At 48.1% G+C, this 19,553-nt stretch overlaps 1 protein-coding gene across 24 annotated transcripts in view; it reads left to right on the top strand.

The window, feature by feature from the left end:
* The window catches only part of dlg1a (discs large MAGUK scaffold protein 1a), an 83,356-nt gene that overhangs the window by 49,818 nt on the left and 13,985 nt on the right, over positions 1-19,553 (top strand). For 11 of the 24 annotated variants that reach the window (XM_029001002.1, XM_029001003.1, XM_029001004.1 and 8 more), the window contains 10 exons: positions 7,083-7,184; positions 7,710-7,763; positions 9,392-9,442; positions 9,952-10,076; positions 10,171-10,340; positions 10,437-10,573; positions 11,031-11,175; positions 13,901-14,027; positions 16,667-16,823; positions 16,911-17,013. In XM_029001002.1, coding sequence (XP_028856835.1) covers positions 7,083-7,184; positions 7,710-7,763; positions 9,392-9,442; positions 9,952-10,076; positions 10,171-10,340; positions 10,437-10,573; positions 11,031-11,175; positions 13,901-14,027; positions 16,667-16,823; positions 16,911-17,013 — 1,171 coding nt within the window. Of the gene's footprint in view, positions 1-2,198; positions 3,562-7,082; positions 7,185-7,341; positions 7,537-7,709; positions 7,764-9,391; positions 9,443-9,951; positions 10,077-10,170; positions 10,341-10,436; positions 10,574-11,030; positions 11,176-13,900; positions 14,028-16,666; positions 16,824-16,910; positions 17,014-19,553 lie in introns of those variants that run through there. The other 13 variants (XM_029001005.1, XM_029001007.1, XM_029001010.1 and 10 more) reach the window with 6 other exon arrangements.

Genomic DNA, 19,553 nt, shown 5'->3' with positions numbered 1-19,553 from the left:
CGCGAAGGTCGGCGGGGAATTAGGAAGGTGAACCGCGGGCCGGCGTCCTCCTGCCTGCTGAATTATGCCCCGGCCATCCTTCAGTCACCGGGACGTTCAGGCTGGCCCTCTGTACACAAGACGTATTGCGAGACTGAATTGATCACCGCGTGCGGTGAATTGTGTTTGTGTCCTAAAGCGAACCACTCGGCATGTCAGTCCAGATACTGAGGTGTATAAAAGGACGTGAGAGGACATATCGGAGTACTGTGTGTAGGGCGGTATGGCAATGAGAGCGGTCGCAAATATGTAGGTATTTCTAATCTGAGGGAGCGTTTGACCCGAAACCAGAGATGAGACCAACATTTTATTAAAAAATAAAGCAGAATGAGATTCCTTATAACAAGATAAATATAGAAAAAACGTGAACTGGAGCGAACGTGACATTTAAGGGTGCGTGGAAGTCACCGTTTCAAATACAGAAAAAAAATGTACAGTTTCTGAGAATTAGTCAATGTTAGTCAAAAAATAAATAAAATCTACACATAAGTTTACTTAACATATAAAGCAAAATTGATCACCTTACAATATTCAGCACAGTTTTTTTTTTAGCATCCTGCAGCTCCAAGGTGAAAAGGACCAGCTGTAGGTATATGTACTGTATCTAGTACTGTATAATTATTTGGACTGAAGCAGCAGTGATCTGTTTCATGGCGACGTCGCCTCTGGTTAGCCGGGCGTGACCCTGAGGGGTTCTCCACTGGTGTGCGATGTTGGGGATTTCGCGAGCAGCTCACGTGGCTGGGAGGACGAGGGCGTTGGGCACCATGGTCCTGACTGCGTGCTTCGTCACGAGGTTGCGCCGAGGCTGAAGCAGAACATTTTGGCCGCTTCCTGTGAGAAATGAGAAAATAACCGTGTGCACGTGGAGCCATCTGCTGTACAACTGCTGTACAGCCGTGTTCTCCTGCGTCATTAGTTTTTCCTGAATTGGAATCAATCAGCTTTCCACGAAGCTTTGGTGGCTGACTGGTATAAATTTTACATTTACAGCATTTACCAGACGCCCTTATCCAGAGCGACTTACAATCAGTAGTTACAGGGACAGTCCCCCTGGAGCAACTTAAGGTTAAGTGTCTTGCTCAGGGACACAATGGTAGTAAGTGGGATTTGAACCCGGGTCTTCTGGTTCACAGGCGAGCGTCTTAACCACTAGGCTACTACCACCCTATAAATCAAATGAACATTTCATAAAACAAATTTACAAACAGCAGAAAACTTTTACAAGCAGCGAGCGACTCAAAAGTATGACCGAACGCTCGTCTTTGCAAAGGCAAATCTGAGGGGGAAAGGAGGACCCTTGGTCACTCTAAGCAGTTTGCTACATCTGAGTACATCTACGTCTGCGCAGTCTTTAAAAATCTTGCCGCAGGAAACACCGCAGCGGGCCAGTTGGCTGAAATGTTCATTTGTTTTATTAAATGTTAGTTTGATTTGCACAATGGAGAAAAATGTCTATATTATGGAAATGATTGTGATTACATTTAAGGTGTGTCTAAGAAAAATTAAATAAAAACCATATAATTATCACTTGCAAAAGCCATTTTTTGGCTACTAAAAACATATTTGTACGTATTAGTCTCAGCATCTCTGCTCTTCTTGATAGTCATGTTCCTTCTGGACCTGTTGCTTTTTTTTTTTTTTTTTTTTTTGTCTTTTAACCCGGTATAAAAAATTAACCATAGTCACTTGCTGACTGCCGGCCTGTAGTGTGTGATGAAGCTCAGTGTGTCTCCCTGGCACTAAAACGTTCAGCCCTGCTCCATTTCCTGTGGGCTTACTGGCCCATTCAGTCCCATCCTCTCCCCGAAGCTGGTGTGTGTGTGTGTGTGTGTGTGTGTGTGTGTGTGTGTGTGTAAAGAGAGGGCATAAGATTCTTTCACGCTGTGTGTTTGGCATCTTCTCTGGTGCTCTCGGTGCCTGCTTTCTTGCTGATGCTCCACCATCAGCTCCACGGACGTGAAAATGTATCGGCCGAGTCCCTCCGCTCCCCGAGCAGGCGCTTAATGCCACGGAAGCCAAACACAAAAGCCCCCTGGATGTGACGGACGGGCGTAAATCCTCTTCCCGGCACGGTGGAGATTCAGGGGCCGAGCGAGAGAGGCGTGTGCGAAAGGGAGGAGGGGCGTAACAAATAAAAACCAGCGTCCTCCGCACGTGAATGCTTGGACGCCCATACTGGAATCTGGAGTGGCGCATTGATTATTCATTGCCGGAAAAGGACCGTGCGCCGTCATGTGCGGTGCCCATTGGAGCTCATTAATTGGCGAGCGGGTGCCGGGGGGGGGGAGTGAGTGAGCGCGGGAGAGCGAGGCAGCTGGGAAGAGCGACAGCGAGCGACTAGCCGAGCAGAACCGAGCGAGCAGAAGACAAGGGGGACCGCAGCCAGAGGAGGTAAAGATTGGATTTATCTCTCGCTCACACTGGCAAGCTGTGGGGAACAATAATTAGCGAAGGAGATTTAAAAAATGTTATATAAATAAAGCAACGCCATCCTGGTTTGTCGTCCACCCCTCCTGGACTACCTCCGCTCCAGCTGCTGGTTGCTTCATCCCTCCGCTCCCAGGAAACATGACCACCTCCTTCCACGGCCACGAGCACTGCTGTGCGACTGACGGCCAGACAGGCATGCGACAGAGACTGCAGCACGTTCACACAGCTCAAAGGCAGCAGCCGCAGCATCAGAACCATGTCCAGCACCATTCTTCCCAGCATCAGATCCACCAGCATCATCAGCATCAGACCCATCATCAGCATCCGATCCACCAGCAGCATTTTTCCCAGCATCAAATTCACCAGCAGCATTCTTCCCAGCATCAGGTCCAGCCGCAGCAGCAGCCTCAGATCCACCAGCAACATTCTTCCCAGCATCAGGTCCGCCACCAGCATCAGATCCATCAGCAACATTCTTCCCAGCATCAGGTCCAGCCACAGCAGCAGCAGCCTCAGATCCACCAGCAACATTCTTCCCAGCATCAGGTCCAGCAACAGCAGCAGCAGCCTCAGATCCACCAGCAACATTCTTCCCAGCATCAGGTCCACCACCAGCATCAGATCCATCAGCAACATTCTTCCCATCATCAGGTCCAGCAACAGCAGCAGCAGCCTCAGATCCACCAGCAACATTCTTCCCAGCATCAGGTCCACCACCAGCATCAGATCCATCAGCAACATTCTTCCCATCATCAGGTCCAGCAACAGCAGCAGCAGCCTCAGATCCACCAGCAACATTCTTCCCAGCATCAGGTCCGCCACCAGCATCAGATCCATCAGCAACGTTCTTCCCAGGATCAGGTCCATCAGCTGCTGCAGCACCATACCCACTCGGCTCAGCTGCCGCTACACAACTGCCACAGGTACTACAGCTCCTGCACGCTGCCGGCCACCTCTAGAAACAAAGGGAAGTTCACCAACCTGCGGGACAGCGTGAAAAAGAGCCCCACCAAGAGCAAGGCCAAAGTCGAGGCCAGTGCCGACGTCTTGTGGCCCAGTAGCTCATGGGGCTCGCTCGCTTTCGAAAAGGTACGTGCTTGGCCCGGGGCGAGGCGGGTTTGCGGCTGCACCACACGCCAGTGAGCACGAAGCCGCGAAGCACTGCAGGTGGCTTCCGCCGCGGTGCGCGGCCGTGCGTGTCTGGGTTTTTAGCGGCTTCGCTCTCCCCCAGTCTATCTCGCGCGAGAACCGGCGTGTGAATAAACGAATGCACATTTGTTCGATTAGTAAATATGATGTTGGGTGAAATGGTGTGCGGGGTGTGCGCACGTTTAAGGGTGCACGGATGTCACAAACATAAATGAGAATTGAAGTGAAGCTAAATAAAATTGTTCAATAACTCTGTGCCTAGCAGCAAAAACCCAGTAAAAAGCCCCACTACTTATGTTAATCTCTTTCATAAGTCATTGTAAGTGCTTGAACATAAAAGAACGCCAGCTCAGACACTCATGGTAGTTTTATCTAGTCGTACCAAATGCAAAAAATGACACACATTTGTCATTCGTGCTCAGATAGGAGGGAGGGTAGAACATTCATGTTTGCTTGCACGTGTAATAGACTGCTAAAAAAAATAAAGGGGACACAAAAACAACATCCTAGATATGGATTAATGAAATATTTTCTGTTATATACTTTACATAAATGTGTTGACAGCAAAATCACACAAATTATTTGGATTTTGAGTCACACTACAGGCTGATTTGTCCAAATAAGGCTCAGTAGTTTGTGGCCTCCACGTGACACACTCCAGCCACATGAGGTCTAGTATTGTCTTGCATTAGGAGGAACCGCACCAGCATATGGTCTCACAAGGGGTCAGAGGATCTCATCTCTGTACCTAAGCGGTCAGGTTACCTCTGGTGAGCACATGGAGGGCTCCCAAAAAAAATGCCACCCCACACTACCAAACCGGTCATGCTGGAGGATGTTGTAAGCAGCAGAACGTTGTCTCCAGACTCTGACACGTCTGTCACACGTGCTCAGTGTGAACCTGCTTTCAAATGTGAAGTGCACAGGGCGCCTCCACCTGTGGACGTCAGGCCCCCATACCACCCTCATGGAGTCTGTTTCTGGCCGTTTGAGCAGACACATGCACATTTGTGGCCTGCTGGAGGTCTTTTTGATCCTTCTGTTCCTCCTTGCACAAGGGCAGAGGTAGCAGTTGTGCTGCTGCGTTGTTGCCCTCCTACGGCCTCCACATCTCCCGATGTACTGGCCTGTCTACTGGGAGCACCTCCATGCTCTGGACACCACGCTGACAGACACAGCAACCCTTCTAGCCACAGCTCGCATTGATGTGCCATCCTGGATGAGCTGCACTACCTGAGCCACTTGTGTGGTTCCAGACTCCGTCTCCTGCTACCATCAGAGTTAAAGCACCGCCAACATTCAAAAGTGACCAAAACATCAGCCAGAAAGCACAGGAACTGAGAAGTGGTCTGTGGTCCCCACCTGCAGAGCCATGCCTTTATTGGGGACGTCTTGCTAATTGCCTATAATTTCCACCTGTTGTCTATTCCATTTGCACAACAGCGTGTGAACTTGTCAGTGTTGCTTCCTAAGTGGACAGTTTGACTTCACAGAAGTGTGATTGGAGATACATTGTGGTGTTTTAAGTGTTACCTTTAGTTTGAGCGGTGTATTTACAGCAAAGACCACCCTAACGTATTGCAAAGTAGATTGTAGCATACATAGATCTGGCTTTATCATCTGGCTTGGATTTCATTCTGAGGGTAAAAGGTTTCAAGCAGTTTTTAATTTATTTGATCATTGATCAGTACAAATTTTTGGTAAATAATTTCTAAACCGTTCTCAAGTTCTAAACCGTTGACACACTTTCTAAAATGGACATCAAACACACTTCAGAAACTGGTACAAAGCATCAGTTCACCCCTGACCCTTTGTACCATTTCAAGCGATTCATTAGACTTAATCGTAAGTTGTACACAACCATTCTGCAATGCATGCTGGGGATGAAGGCGTGGTGATAATGTTGCTGCCTGGTGCATTGGAATGGGGACGCTGCGTCCCCTCTGTACTCAGATCAGTGGACCGTTGTGTGGATTCTGCGAATGAGACGCCGGGCTCAGCGGGCGTTCCGTCAGCGGCACACGCCTGCTGCCGGAGCCACTTCGTGTCCTCAGAGGACCCCCCTCCCTTCCTCCCACGGTTATATCGTCATGATGCCCATACAGACACATTTACATTTACAGCCTTTTCCAGACGCCCTTATCCAGAGCGACTTACAATCAGTAGTTACAGGGACAGTCCCGCCCTGGAGACACTCAGGGTTAAATGTCTTGCTCACAATGGTAGTTAGTGGGATTTGAACCTGGGTCTTCTGATTCATAGGCGAGTGTGTTACCCGCCAGGCTACTACCACCCTACACCAACATTTGGTCTTCTTGCTCCTTGTTTCGGATGTGAATTGCGGTTGATGGAACAATAATATGTTGAATGTAGGTTCATTTTGACACTTCATTCTCAAAATGAAAATGTGGCTGGTTCACGAGGCAAGACCCTGCTGCTCTGCTGGCTTCTGTTTCATTCCTTTCATTTACATTTACAGCGTTTATCAGACGCCCTTATTCAGAGCGATTTACAATCAGTAGTTACAGGGACAGTCCCCCCTGGAGACACTCAGGGTTAAGTGTCTTGCTCAGGGACACAATGGTAGTGAGTGGGGTTTGAACCTGGGTCTTCTGGTTTATAGGCGAGTGTGTTACCCGCTAGGCTTCTACCACCCTACCATTCCTTGATTTCTTGCAACATCTTCTCGTGCCTCACATGAACCAATTCTCAGTAGCATAACATGTTCCACATTCTCTGGTACAGCAGTCTGGAAGCAGAATTTCATGAATCGGCTTGATGTCCAGTTAAAAAACCCTCTTGTGGGTCTGTTTCTGAAACCGATCACCTTTTGGCGAATAACTTTGCTACACCAGAGGAGTGAATAACATTCCTACCTGGGTTTTCATCAACCATCGTAAGAGTGGGTTCTGTTCCTGGATCAGGCAGGTTGCGGTTTTACTCCTGCACTGTGGCTTTCATAACGTTCTATAACGATCCGCGTCGTTACATCACACGCCGCTCCACACTCTGGATGGTGGTACTCTGACAGCGTGATGGTCGTCACCCACATGCAAAATAATGAAATGTATTGCCTGCTCTCCTCATGGGAATCCAAAGGCGCTTTCACCCCTTACGGGCTTCGTGTTCTTGCCTTGGTTGTGGTTCGTTTTGTCCGGTGTTGCATCGAAGAACAACCGCACCGAGATGTTCTAGTACTGGGTTCTAAACAGTGTTTTCGCAGCAGATCCCTGCCCCGCCGCTCCTGATTGTAATCTGCACGCAGTCACTGGGCTGCGGCCATCTGCCAGCCCCCATCACCATCATGCAATTATTCCTTTTTCATGATGCAGCTCATCTTTCTGTCTGTCCGTCTCTCTGTCTGTTTTATGCACTGTGTGCCAGTGTGCATGTAATGTTTATATTATGTTGTGTTGGTTTTGTCGTCCACCCTGACCTTTGACCTCCATGCTATTGTTTAGCCGACAGATGCGGTTCCTCCTCCCCCTGCTCCTATAATCCCTGTGATCCCTATCGTTCCCGTTCCGGCCGAGACCACCGTCATCCCTGCACCCACGTCACAGGTCCTTTTTATTATTATTTTTTTTTCTTCCTCTCTCTCCTTTCCCCCTCTTTCTGTTTTGCTCATTTTCGTTCCACTCCTCCCATTTCGGCATGCGTAGATTTTTTGCAGATTACGGGGAGGGAAAAGCAGGCTTGGGCGCTCGTCCCGATTGCCACTGTTTTCATTCCACGCGAGGAGGCTAAATCCGCCGCGCAGGGGATGGTTGTCAGGCTCAGGATTTAGTCCGTTTGCGCCGCTCTTATTTACGCCGGAGGACCTTCCTACTGCAGTATGCGCCGCCCTGCGTGCCGGCAGTCTGCAGTCGTAATCTCCCGCAAATGCCACTCTAATTTTCTTTCAGCATGCCTAGAGTAAGTCAGTATTTTGTCAAATATCAACAGTGACGTTAACTAATGTTCTGCTTACGGTAATTTTACCGCTCTGATTCTGTTTGGTTAGGCACCGTCTCATGTCTAGATGCTTCGTTCCCCCACCCCGCAACCGACTCACTTTCTTTTGCCTTCTTTCTTTTGTGCTTTCGCAGGCAAGTCCGGCACCCGTGGTGGTGAACACAGACAGCATAGACACGCAGCCATACGTAAGTGCCTCTCTCTGTCGGAATATCCGGGCCCTCGCTGGTGCTGAAATGCATGGCGCCGCGCTCCGGTTTTATTCCGCAGCCGATGTCCTACAGTACGTAATTTCTGTATTTTGGAGTGATTCCCCACGTCCGCACCTCATACGAACTGTGCATGGACACGATGCCCGCAGGTTATGGACATCGACAGTCCAGGGTTTGAGTTGTTTGCCCATCAGTTGTCACCCTAATGAGTGTTCCGGTGTTTCTAGAACAAACGCCTTCGCTCCGAATCCCTTCACGGGCTCTCGTAATCCTGATTGCTCTCGGAGCCAGGGGTCCCACTGGGCCGACTTCTGTCATCCGCCTGTCAGCAGAGGAACGCTGGGGCCATTGCCATGCAGCGAGGAGGTGGCTTTTGTTCTCCTTTGTTATTCTGAGGGGTTAAAAGGGGCAGGATTGCGACTCTCTTCACCGTTCATGTGACGCTTGGAAAGTGTATACAGCTGCAGACGAATGGAACCCTCAGACCTTAATTGAACTGGAAGCCTGTCCGGAGCGGCCAGCCTATTGATACTGAGATTGGCGTGGAATCATTAGCCGCTGTCGGTCCTGATTTGCCGTTTGTGGTTCACACTTAAAAGCTACGGGGTCAGGCCCGACGTTACAGAGGGCATTTTATTTACACTCGCGGTTAAGATATAGCTGCGTATGAGTGCATTTCTGATGTGTCTTTATTTTTATTCCACAATACACATCGCTGCCATTTAGTCCGAGTGATGTCACAGATTTTTACATTTAATTTTTTAAAGAAGCATTTGGTATTTAAACGCCTTAAAAGTCCCATTTAGGAGCTTAAAGCTGCAGTGACTGGATCACTCATAAATATCCCAAATCGTGCAGCATGGCGTGTTATGTAACAGTCTTTTTTTCTCTCTCTCTTTTCCCCAGTCTGCTTACTTACAGTCTGATTTCTTGTTTTTCATTCATTTTTCTGTGTTGGTCTGGCTGGGGGAGGGTTCAGCTGCATTAAATTTCAAATGATTTTTTTTTTTTTTTCTTCCCATTTTTCTCTTTATTTACTTGGTATCCAGTGTTATGCTGACATTGCTGGAGCAAATCGAATTTCACCCTGTCAGGCAGGCAGGTTCTGATCATTTATTGTTTTCAGTTGTTGTTGACTTGGTGGTAAAGTCGCTGACCTGACGCCTGCCGGCCCCGTGGGACGTGTTTTGTAGGTTGAGGGACACATCACTGTCGCTCCCTGGGGCAGCGAGAGTCGGTGATCGCGTTCTGATTGGCTACGCCGGGCCTGATCGCGGCCGTAAATCACTCTCTGGCCTGAAGACGAGGAGTCGACCTGGAAAAAAAGACTGGTGCCTCGCGTATGGAAATGTGAATTGTACGGGATTCGGATCTTTCCCTTTCGCAGCGTAGAATGCACACAGACTGCTTTGTGTTATTAATGCGTTACATTCATGCAGTGGGTGTCTGGGTCTGTTGGTGGACCACGGGTCCGTGACCCTTTCTGTCTTATGTAACGGGGCTCTCGCTGTCTGCCATGCCGTAACCCGTGAACTGAGGTCAGAGCTGACGGTGAAACCAGACAGGAAAAAGGGTTAGCTCATGCATCTTCTCTGTCTCTGCAGGTAAATGGAACAGAAGCCGATTATGAATACGAAGAAATTACACTTGAACGGGTAAGTGCGTAACACATTAATCACAATGCATTTACAGAAAAAGTTGCAAATATATATTTTCCTGTGCACAAATGCTTTAATGCTTATGACCGATTCTGATGCCTATTAAAATTTGCCTAATTAATAACATTCTATTGACATTTAAAAATAGTTTCTCATTGTAAAGTAAGCACGCCTGTGAGTTATGAACTGCTCCCAGAGGAGTGAGCGATCGTGTCATTACGAGGCCGTTGGCGAACCCGCGTCCGGTTATTTCGCGAAGCCCCTGCTGTCGGCGAGCAGACGGAGCCGAGCGGCCGGCCGGCTGCTCTTTGATGTGGCTCTTCTGCTCGGTCGTGATGAAAGGCGCGTGTGTTGAAAGCCTCTGGGCCTCGCGTGACCTGATTGTGCGGCCACACAGTCTGCGAACGTCAACACGACACACACAAAGCAGCAAAAAAGGAAATACAGTCAGGGATAAAATGCATTTTGCAGTAATAATAAATGTCACTGTTCCATGAATCATCCAGGGTAATTCAGGCCTGGGCTTCAGCATCGCTGGTGGTACAGATAACCCCCACATTGGTGAAGACCCCAGCATCTTCATCACCAAGATCATTGCTGGAGGAGCTGCTGCGCAGGATGGACGTCTCAGGTGAAGCACACATGCTCGCGTTGCCTTTATATCCTCGCACGTGATGATGCTACCGCAGTATTTTCACTGTGTTGACGTGAATCTGCCCCCTCAGAGTGAACGACAGCATACTGAGAGTGAACGATGTGGACGTCAGAGACGTGACGCACAGTAAAGCAGTGGAGGCTCTGAAGGAAGCGGGCTGCATCGTCAGGCTCTACGTAAGGAGGAGGAAAGCCCTGACTGAGAAGATGGTGGATATCAAACTAGTCAAGGGCCCCAAAGGTCAGATCAGGATCCGATCGCTGCTGAAAGGCCTGAACACTGAACATCGTCTCATGTTGTACAGGTTTGTGATTTCTGTTTGTGTCTGTGCTGCAGGCCTGGGGTTCAGTATAGCCGGTGGCGTAGGGAACCAGCACATTCCTGGGGATAACAGCATCTACGTCACCAAAATCATTGAGGGAGGAGCGGCTCACAAAGACGGGAAGCTCCAGATCGGAGACAAACTTCTGGCTGTAAGTAAATAACATTAGATATCAATAGATTTTTTTTCCTTTAATCTGTCCAGGTCAGAAGTGATGTGTACCAAGCATCACAGTGTACATTTTGTACATAGGTTTGTTCATCAAAGTCAAAAGCAACTTCTAGGAGGTTTAAATGAGTAAGGTGTATTTTGCCCCTATAATGTAGTGAACATTGCCTTGGAAACAAGTTTGTAAAAGTATTTTGTTAGACCTGCTAGTCCCAGATCTGGTTGCATTAATGACGTTACCAAGCCCATTATTGCAGTGATGCCCTCAGTCTTAATTCAAGCTAATGATGCACTAATTGCCATTGTGTCTGCAGGCCCTTATGCACGAACAAATTTGAACTGACAAACGGCCATTTAAAGTATCTTTCTTCAAAAGTAACTGCGACATTATTGCATTATTATTGACGGCATTGCATGGTTTGGTGTTTGTGTGCATGCAGGTAAATTGTGTTTGCCTTGAAGAGGTGAGTCACGAGGACGCCGTGGCTGCCTTGAAAAACACACCTGATGTCGTCTACTTGAAAGTGGCAAAGCCCACCAGTGTCTTCATGAATGACAGCTACGCCCCACCCGACATCACCAACTGTGAGTGCTTTTCTGTTGCCAGGGTGGCTCGGAATTTCAGATCTGGTTTGACAACCTCAGTTGTCAGGTTTAAAAAGGTGACATAAAGAAATGACATTAAATAATGACATAAAGCGTTTAAACTGTTCACTTTGGGGGTATAAAGTATGTTTGTTTACAAAGTCTGGCAGGCAGTGTCCCAGCATGCAGCAGTAGTCACTGCATGAGGAATCGCATCGATCCTCAGCCGCTGACAGACACAACAGCCAACAGATGCCGTGATTGCATATCGCGGCCAGTGTAAGTGAGGGTAGGACTCCAGTTCTATTGATTAGTCAGCGTGGGATAAAAGGAACATTGACGAGCCACCATGGGGGAACTACAAGGAGAAAATAAGTATTGCATAAACCTTTCTGTTGATTATTTAATAGGTCAAGACCGTACGCAGTTGCCTAAAAGTTCACCTAAATATTTAAAAATGTGGTCCGGGATTAAAATTTATCGTGTAAAAAATAAAAAAATTAAAAATTACATTATCTATGTAATAAGCTTTGCGAATAGCTGCAAAAATCAATTCCGAAAGATCATAACAATATATTTTCTTTTTAATAAATAGACAACATGCACATTTTTACCTTTGTTTAATCAGAATGAAAAAGCCTGGTTTATTACAGATAAACTACAAGATGCTTGTATTTGATTTATTGTTTTGAACCTATATCGAAGCAGTGAAAGCAACATCGACTGAAGGGCCGTCATAATTTGTCCTGTCAGCGCAGCTGTGATGACGCGCCGAAACGGGACTTGAACCTGCGTCGTTGTGAACTGACCTTCGCGTTATGGAACCGATTGAAGGGAAGTCCTCTGTCGTAAAAGCGCTGCGGCTGAGCGCTGCAGGTCAGGGCTGCACTCTCGGAGTTTAGTGCCCGGGGAAAGAAGCTGCCCGCAGCACTTTGCTCCTCAGCGGGGAGGCTGGCGGCTCCAAGGGTGAAATGGCTGCAAAATTGATTTGCAACGTCCCAGAACTGCTGAGTGATGGTAATCAATATTGTAGCGGCTAGGCGGCGTTTCAGAAAGCTTGCTAAATACGTGCATATTACCGTAGACCCTGGGCAAGGAGGCCCGCCGCCAAGGGCTTAAAGGCATGAAGGACAAAGGCAAATTTAATCATGGAACGAATCACGTGGCGCCGCTCCACCGGCTAATCCAACGTCAATATAAGGAGTCAGAGCAGAGGGACGTGCGAGGTTTTGGAGTTAAGGGGAGTTTTTACCCGTAGAGCAGTGGGACCGTGTCTGTCCCTGGGGGTTCCAGCTGCGATCGCAGTCGCTTGTCCTAGAGTATCCCGTTCACGCCTCTTCAGGATGATCCTCCAGGTGTAAACCTCCTGAACATATTTTAAAAGTTAAAATAAAAGGCATCCAAATGAACCAATTTACTAAAACAATGATTGAGGGCATCCCATGACACTCCTCGAAACCCCAGCTAAAAGCTTCCAGGAAGAGTTGATCGTTCCTGCATGTTTTCAGCCGTTCCTCCATGAAGAACATCCCAGTGAAGGTCAGACCTTTGCTGGATTCTTTTTCTTTCATTCTTTTCTTCTTCTTCTCCAACCGTTTGGTGTTTCTTTCGATTGGTGGTCTTTCTTCATGATACCCTTTCTGCGAGTTGTCTGAGAAAAGCAGCGGATTGTGAGCGGTCCAGGCCCAGGTAGGGCAGATGCGTTGAGTTTCGTTTAAGTGCCTCATGCAGGTGCGGATTTTACTCTGAGCAGGCCTGCATATTTCATCTGCAAGACGTGACATTATTCACAGATCTCTTCTTTTGTCCAAGGTCACAGTGTTTTAAGTGAGTAACGTTTATGCACTGCGAGCCCTAAATCACATTTTTATTACAGCCTCCGAGAGAAGCTGAAGGTGAAACTCTCTTCTCACCTCTCTCCACCGGCTCCCGGTAGCTGCTCGCATCGAGTTTAAATCCTTGATGCTGCCTACAGGGCTGTAAATGGAAGTTCTCCCTCTTACACCAACACACTACTACCAGAGGGTGGTAGTAGCCTAGTGGGTAACACACTCGCCTATGAACGAGAAGACCCAGGTTCGAATCCCACTTACTACCATTGTGTCCCTGAGCAAGACACTTAACCCTAATTTGCTCCAGGGAGACTGTCCCTGTAACAACTGATTGTAAGTCGCTCTGGATAAGGGCGTCTGATAAATGCTGTAAATGTAAATGAACTAGCCAGTTACACTCCTGCACGCCCTCTCAGATCTGCACACGAAACGAGACAAAAAATTCCCTCTTCACGGGGTCTCCGATCCCAACCGACTCTGTTCTCCTTTGTTGTCCCTGGCTGGTGGGACAACTTGTCCGGCTCCACTCGACCTTCAAGAAACACCTTCAAGAAACAGTTGAAAACCCACTTGTTCAAAAAGTATTCCAGACGAATCCAACACCTTCACACACAGACACTCACAAAATAATTTTAAAAAATTGTCTAGCACGTAATAATTCCCCTGAATGTTCTTTCCTGACAAGTTAGGCCTTATCAGGGATCTTAGTTTTGCAACTCAAAATCTGTAGAAACTGAATGAGAATTGCTGGTGTTTTCGTCTTGTAAGTCGCTTTGGATAAAGTACCGTAAAGTAAAGTAAACTCTTCGTATCTCAGGCCCCACTCGTCTTTTCTGTGCTCAGATAATCGGTTCTTGAGGTTCATCCCTGCTGACTTGGCTCTTTTCTTGCAGCCTATTCCCAGCACATGGACAACCATATCACCCCGTCCGGTTACCTGACTCAGGCCTCCAACCCGGCCACCCCCGGACGCTACTCGCCGATCACCAAGGGCATGCTGGGAGACGATGAGCTCACAAGGTGAGTCTCGGAGCCAGTGGCGGCATCACGGACACCGGCAATGATTTATTTATTTATTTTTGCCGCACACCCAGGCTGCCCTGATATGTTTTTCTATTCCTCAGTTGTGGGGAGTAAGGGCACCCTCGTTTTGTGAGGTACGCCAGCCGCTTCGTTGGGCCGTCAGGATTTTCTCTGACTGGCTACAGTGGCACTTATCCGATCATGTCCCTTCCCACTTGCCACCACCGCTTTCTCTCTGTCACGACTCAAACGCCCCCTGCTGAGAAGCGGTTCACTGAATGGCAATGCTGAAACGGGAGATTTATTACGCTTAACCTACTGATATACAGGATCCTCAGTTCAGCTGGCAGGCCGGAGCCGCCCCAAGGTTCCGAAAATGTTCCTGACATTTTTTACCAGACGCCCGCTGTCTGGAATACAACTTTTCCCCCCCCGATCATGAACAAGTTATATTAGTTGCTATGTGTTTTATTACTGTGCCATCCTTGACCTAGTTATAATAATATATATTAAATAATTTAATTTTATTTTTATTTTCATGACTGAACAGTGCTACTCACACTCAGAGAGAGAGAGAGAGAGAGAGGTTTTTGGTTAAACTACCTTATTTCCTCTAATAACGATGTATGCGTGAAAATACAGGCTGAACTTCCATGCTAAACTGAGTTTTCGCGGAAGTGAAATCTGTAGCATGCGAATTAAAATAAACGTCCGGAGACTCTGATGCGGAGGGGCTGATCACTGGCACTGTATCGCTGTGTGTGCTGTTAATGAAAGGCACTGACCATTTTCGTATCTTCGCATTATTTCCTTAGTGTGTGTACAGGGATGGTCCTGCGTCGGTGTAGCTCTCAGCAGTGTTCCCACTAATGGCTATCCTCAAGAGCCTTTTAACCACAATCGGTGACCTGAAAAGCCAGTGCACACTTGACCCTCTGTCTTCTCCCGATGTCCCCGTTTGTCCCCCTGAGCTGTTGTTCCCCGGAGACGACGACAGAAGGCCCACGTATTCATTTGTGATTGGCTCTCATCGCACTCAGGGCTCTTTGGTCCTCGATATAAACATTTAATTTGGCAGTAGCACACAGGACCATCCCTGAACACACACATTTTTAGGGGCAGCGGTGGCCTAACGGTTAAGGAAGCGGCCACGTAATCAGAAGGTTGCCGGTTCGAATCCCGATCCACCAAGGTGCCACTGAGCAAAGGACTGTCCCCACACACTGCTCCCCGGGCGCCTGTCATGGCTGCCCACTGCTCACTTGTCAGAGGACAAATTTCACTCTGTGCACCGTGTGCTGTGCTGCTGTGTATCACAAGTGACAATCACTTCACTTTGTATGTATGTATGTACATGCAGGTGTAGTGTTGAAACCCTGTAACTACCCGCTCCACCTTCGACTGGCGAAGATCATTTTCGACCACGGCGGCGTGCTAAATCAGCCGAGCTCATCCTCGGCCCTGCGCCGTCACTCACGCAGGAACGGCCTTCATCCCCTGGGCGCAGTCAGTGGGCCGGTCAACCGTAATTCACTGGGTTTTAGATTTAAAAAGCTCCGCCAGAGGCACTGACGGGGGCCGCAGCCTTCATCTCATGAAGAGAAGCTGTAGTGCACAGATGGCCACAGTCGGCCAGGACGGGGTTAAGGAGGGTCGGGGGAGGGCCGGCGGATGCACACATATTTGCGACTGCTGTGCGTTTACCATTTTTTTAATCCAGTTTAATGGAGGGATTTGTTGCTCTGCTGGATGGGAGCCATCGGGACGTACGTCACGGCGGTCAAAACAGGCGACCTTTCGTCATCGGCGTCGACCTCGCTCTGTCCCGGGCCAACAGTCGGACGTCAGTTCGGTCAAATCTATTAATCTCCCTTATGTAGCCTGACCAAGACCCTTCCCAGAAGCTCTGGTGTTGTGTTCCATGTCACACATGTGCCCGGACGTATGAATGGACGCCTGCATTTTTCTGTAGAAAATTGTGTGGGGAAAACCGCACTGCCATCTAGAGGCGATCTTGGCTCATTACACCTTGTAGCTGCATTTTTTTTTGTTTGTTTTGTATTAAAACAAGGTTACTGATTTGTTTTGTTGTAAACAATTTTAGTGTATATTCTTAAAAGCCAATAGATTAACAGTGAAATATTCAAGGACATCTAGTGTGTGTGTGTGTGTGTGTGTGTGTGTGTAGTGCATAGATCTATTTGTTTATTTAAATTTTTCAACCCCAAATGAGGGACATTTTCTTGCATGTGGGTGCAGCGCAGTCTCACTCGCTCTACAATTGTGCAGCCCTACATTATGGCTTTTCACGTTTTCCTTTCAGTCCTTATATTGAAAAATCTATATGGTGTCTCTTTAAAGCATGTGTGATTTATGACAGTGATCTAATTGTAAATTTGTTCAGTTTACCATCGTTAGAATTCTTTTTCATTTGACCACTAGAGTGCGCTGTGTATCATATTATGGCTGATTGAGCAACAAATAGAGATCCAATTAATAAATTTAAAGGGAAATAAGGACGTTTTATAAGAGGTGTGTGTGTGGGGGTTTGTTTATTTGTGGCAGTGCTGCAGGACCTGTATTGGTTTTCCAATTTTCCCCTGCAGGTAATAAAAAAGACTAACCTTGTTTTTCAGGGAGCCGAGGAAGGTGGTTCTGCACCGCGGATCTACGGGTCTGGGCTTCAACATTGTGGGCGGGGAGGACGGCGAGGGCATCTTCATCTCCTTTATTCTGGCAGGTGGCCCTGCCGACCTCTGTGGAGAGCTGAGGAAGGGGGATCGCATCATCTCTGTAAGCATCGCCCCGCCTCATGGATCTTCTCTTGGTGCACCGTAAAGCCGACAGTAATGGCAGCTCCGGCTGCTCGTTTGCGCGTAGGTGAATGGCGTGGATCTGCGCAGTGCCACGCACGAGCAGGCGGCCGCCGCGCTGAAGAACGCCGGCCAGACGGTCACCATCGTGGCCCAGTACAGACCCGAGGGTGAGTGAGAAGCAGTGTGATGAGGACACACGTCTCCCTACGTGAGGGGAACAGAAATGTGGTATTTTTCTCTGCTAATTTATCTTCTTTTTTTTAAATCGCATATAGCGCAGTAGTCAAATCCGACGTGTGTTTACGCCTCTTTGTTCCCGGTGAGGGTTTTTTCCTGAAGTCTGTGTTCACATAGGTCCTTTCTAACAGGCACATATTTCTCTCGAAAATGAAGAATTGATGGACTGGCTCACCCCAAGCGATGAAATAAAAGATGCATGTAGAGGATGTCAGAGCCAAGCTGCCAGTATTCAACAATGACGTAAATGCAGTGAATTCCCAAACGCTATATTGGACATTTCTTTATTTTACGGAAGGTCATGGAACATGGACCCTGTCCACATGTCCTTCCCACAGCAACAGGTTGTTGTACGATGTCTGTCCTGCTCAGGTAGAACGCACGGCCTGGTGGGATGCCGCTTCGTGGGCAGGACGAGAGGCATTTTAAAGCTCTCCAGGAAACTGCAGTGATGAAGGTGAAGCTTGTGATGTTGGGCTGAACGTGCAGGTCCTTTTAAAGGCCGTGAATGGAGTCTGATGAGGTCTGACGAGCCTCATTTCTGCCCTCAGCACTTCACACTGGAGGCGGTCCAAATTCTCCATTTCCACACACCGTTATACACGGAATGCCACGTTGCTGCGAACGCTAGTTATAAGCACTCGTTCTCATCGGCCGAGTACAGTATGGAACAGAGCAGAGCACGGCAGAATCATGTTAATGGGGCAGTGGTGTCCTAGCGGTTAAGGAAGCGGCCCCGTAATCAAAAGGTTGCCGGTTCGAATCCCGATCCGCCGAGGTGCCGCTGAGGTGCCACTGAGCAAAGCACCGTCCCCACACACTGCTCCCCGGGCGCCTCGCATGGCTGCCCACTGCTCACTCAGGGTGACGGGTTAAATGCAGAGGACAAATTTCACTGTGTGCACCGTGTGCTGTGCTGCTGTGTATCACATGTGACAATCACTTCACTTTCTTTTAATAATATGTAATATTCAACTAACTACCACAGGAGTTAAACACTCGTACAGCGCAGGGTGTCACAGTTGTGCACTTTCAACTACACAAATGGTGGTGTATTTTTAGAATCAACAGTATTGTGGTATAAAACACACATCAGGTTGTGTGTGTGTGTGTGTGTTTCAGGTTGTGCCCGCGTATGTGTGTGAATAAGGTTGTGCATGTGTGTGTTACAAGGTGTGTGTGTGTGTGTGTGTGTGTGTGTGAATTAGGTTGTGCATGTGTCACAAGGTGTGTGTGTGTATGTGTGTGAGTATATGCGAGAGAAAGTGTGTGTGTGTGTGTTACCTGAGTGAGTGTTGCTCTTGGTCATGCTGTGTGTGTGTGTGTGTGTGTGTGTGTGTGTGTGTGTGTGTGTGTGTGTGAATTAGGTTGTGCGTGTGTTACAAGGGTTGTGTGTGTATGCGAGAGAAAGTGTGTGTGTGTGTGTGTGTGTGTTACCTGAGTGAGTGTTGCTCTTGGTCATGCTGTGTGTGTGTGTGAGAATTAGGTTGTGCGTGTGTTACAAGGTGTGTGTGTGTGTGTGTGTGTGTGTGTGTGTGTGTGTGTGTGTGTGTGTGTGTGAATTAGGTTGTGCGTGTGTCACAAGGTGTGTGTGTGTATGTGTGTGAGTATATGCGAGAGAAAGTGTGTGTGTGTGTTACCTGAGTGAGTGTTGCTCTTCGTCATGCCGTGTGTGTGTGTGTGAATTAGGTTGTGCGTGTGTTACAAGGTGTGTGTGTGTGTGTTACCTGAGTGAGAGTTGCTCTTGGTCATGCTGTGTGTGTGTGTGTGTGTGTGTGTGTGTGTGTGTGTGTGTGTGTGTGTGTGTGTGTGTGTGTGTGAATTAGGTTGTGCGTGTGTTACAAGGGGTGTGTGTGTATGCGAGAGAAAGTGTGTGTGTGTGTTACCTGAGTGAGTGTTGCTCTTGGTCATGCTGTGTGTGTGTGTGTGTGTGTGTGTGTGTGTGTGTGTGTGTGTGTGTGTGAGAATTAGGTTGTGCGTGTGTTACAAGGTGTGTGTGTGTGTGTGTTACCTGAGTGAGTGTTGCTCTTGGTCATGCTGTGTGTGTGTGTGTGTGTGTGTGTGTGTGTGTGTGTGTGTGTGTGTGTGAATTAGGTTGTGCGTGTGTTACAAGGTGTGTGTGTGTGTGTGTGTGTGTGTGTGTGTGTGTGTGTGTGTGTGTGTGAATTAGGTTGTGCGTGTGTTACAAGGTGTGTGTGTGTGTGTGTGTGTGTGTGTGTGTGTGTGTGTGTGTGTGAATTAGGTTGTGCGTGTGTTACAAGGTGTGTGTGTGTGTGTGAATTAGGTTGTGCGTGTGTTACAAGGTGTGTGTGTGTGTGTGTGTGTGTGAATTAGGTTGTGCGTGTGTTACAAGGTGTGTGTGTGTGTGTGTGTGTGAATTAGGTTGTGCGTGTGTTACAAGGTGTGTGTGTGTGTGTGTGAATTAGGTTGTGCGTGTGTTACAAGGTGTGTGTGTGTGTGTGTGTGTCGT

Source organism: Denticeps clupeoides, chromosome 13 (genome assembly GCF_900700375.1).
Source record: "Denticeps clupeoides chromosome 13, fDenClu1.1, whole genome shotgun sequence".
Taxonomy (NCBI): Eukaryota; Metazoa; Chordata; class Actinopteri; order Clupeiformes; family Denticipitidae; genus Denticeps; species Denticeps clupeoides.
This window is presented reverse-complemented; position numbering and strand designations above follow the sequence as displayed.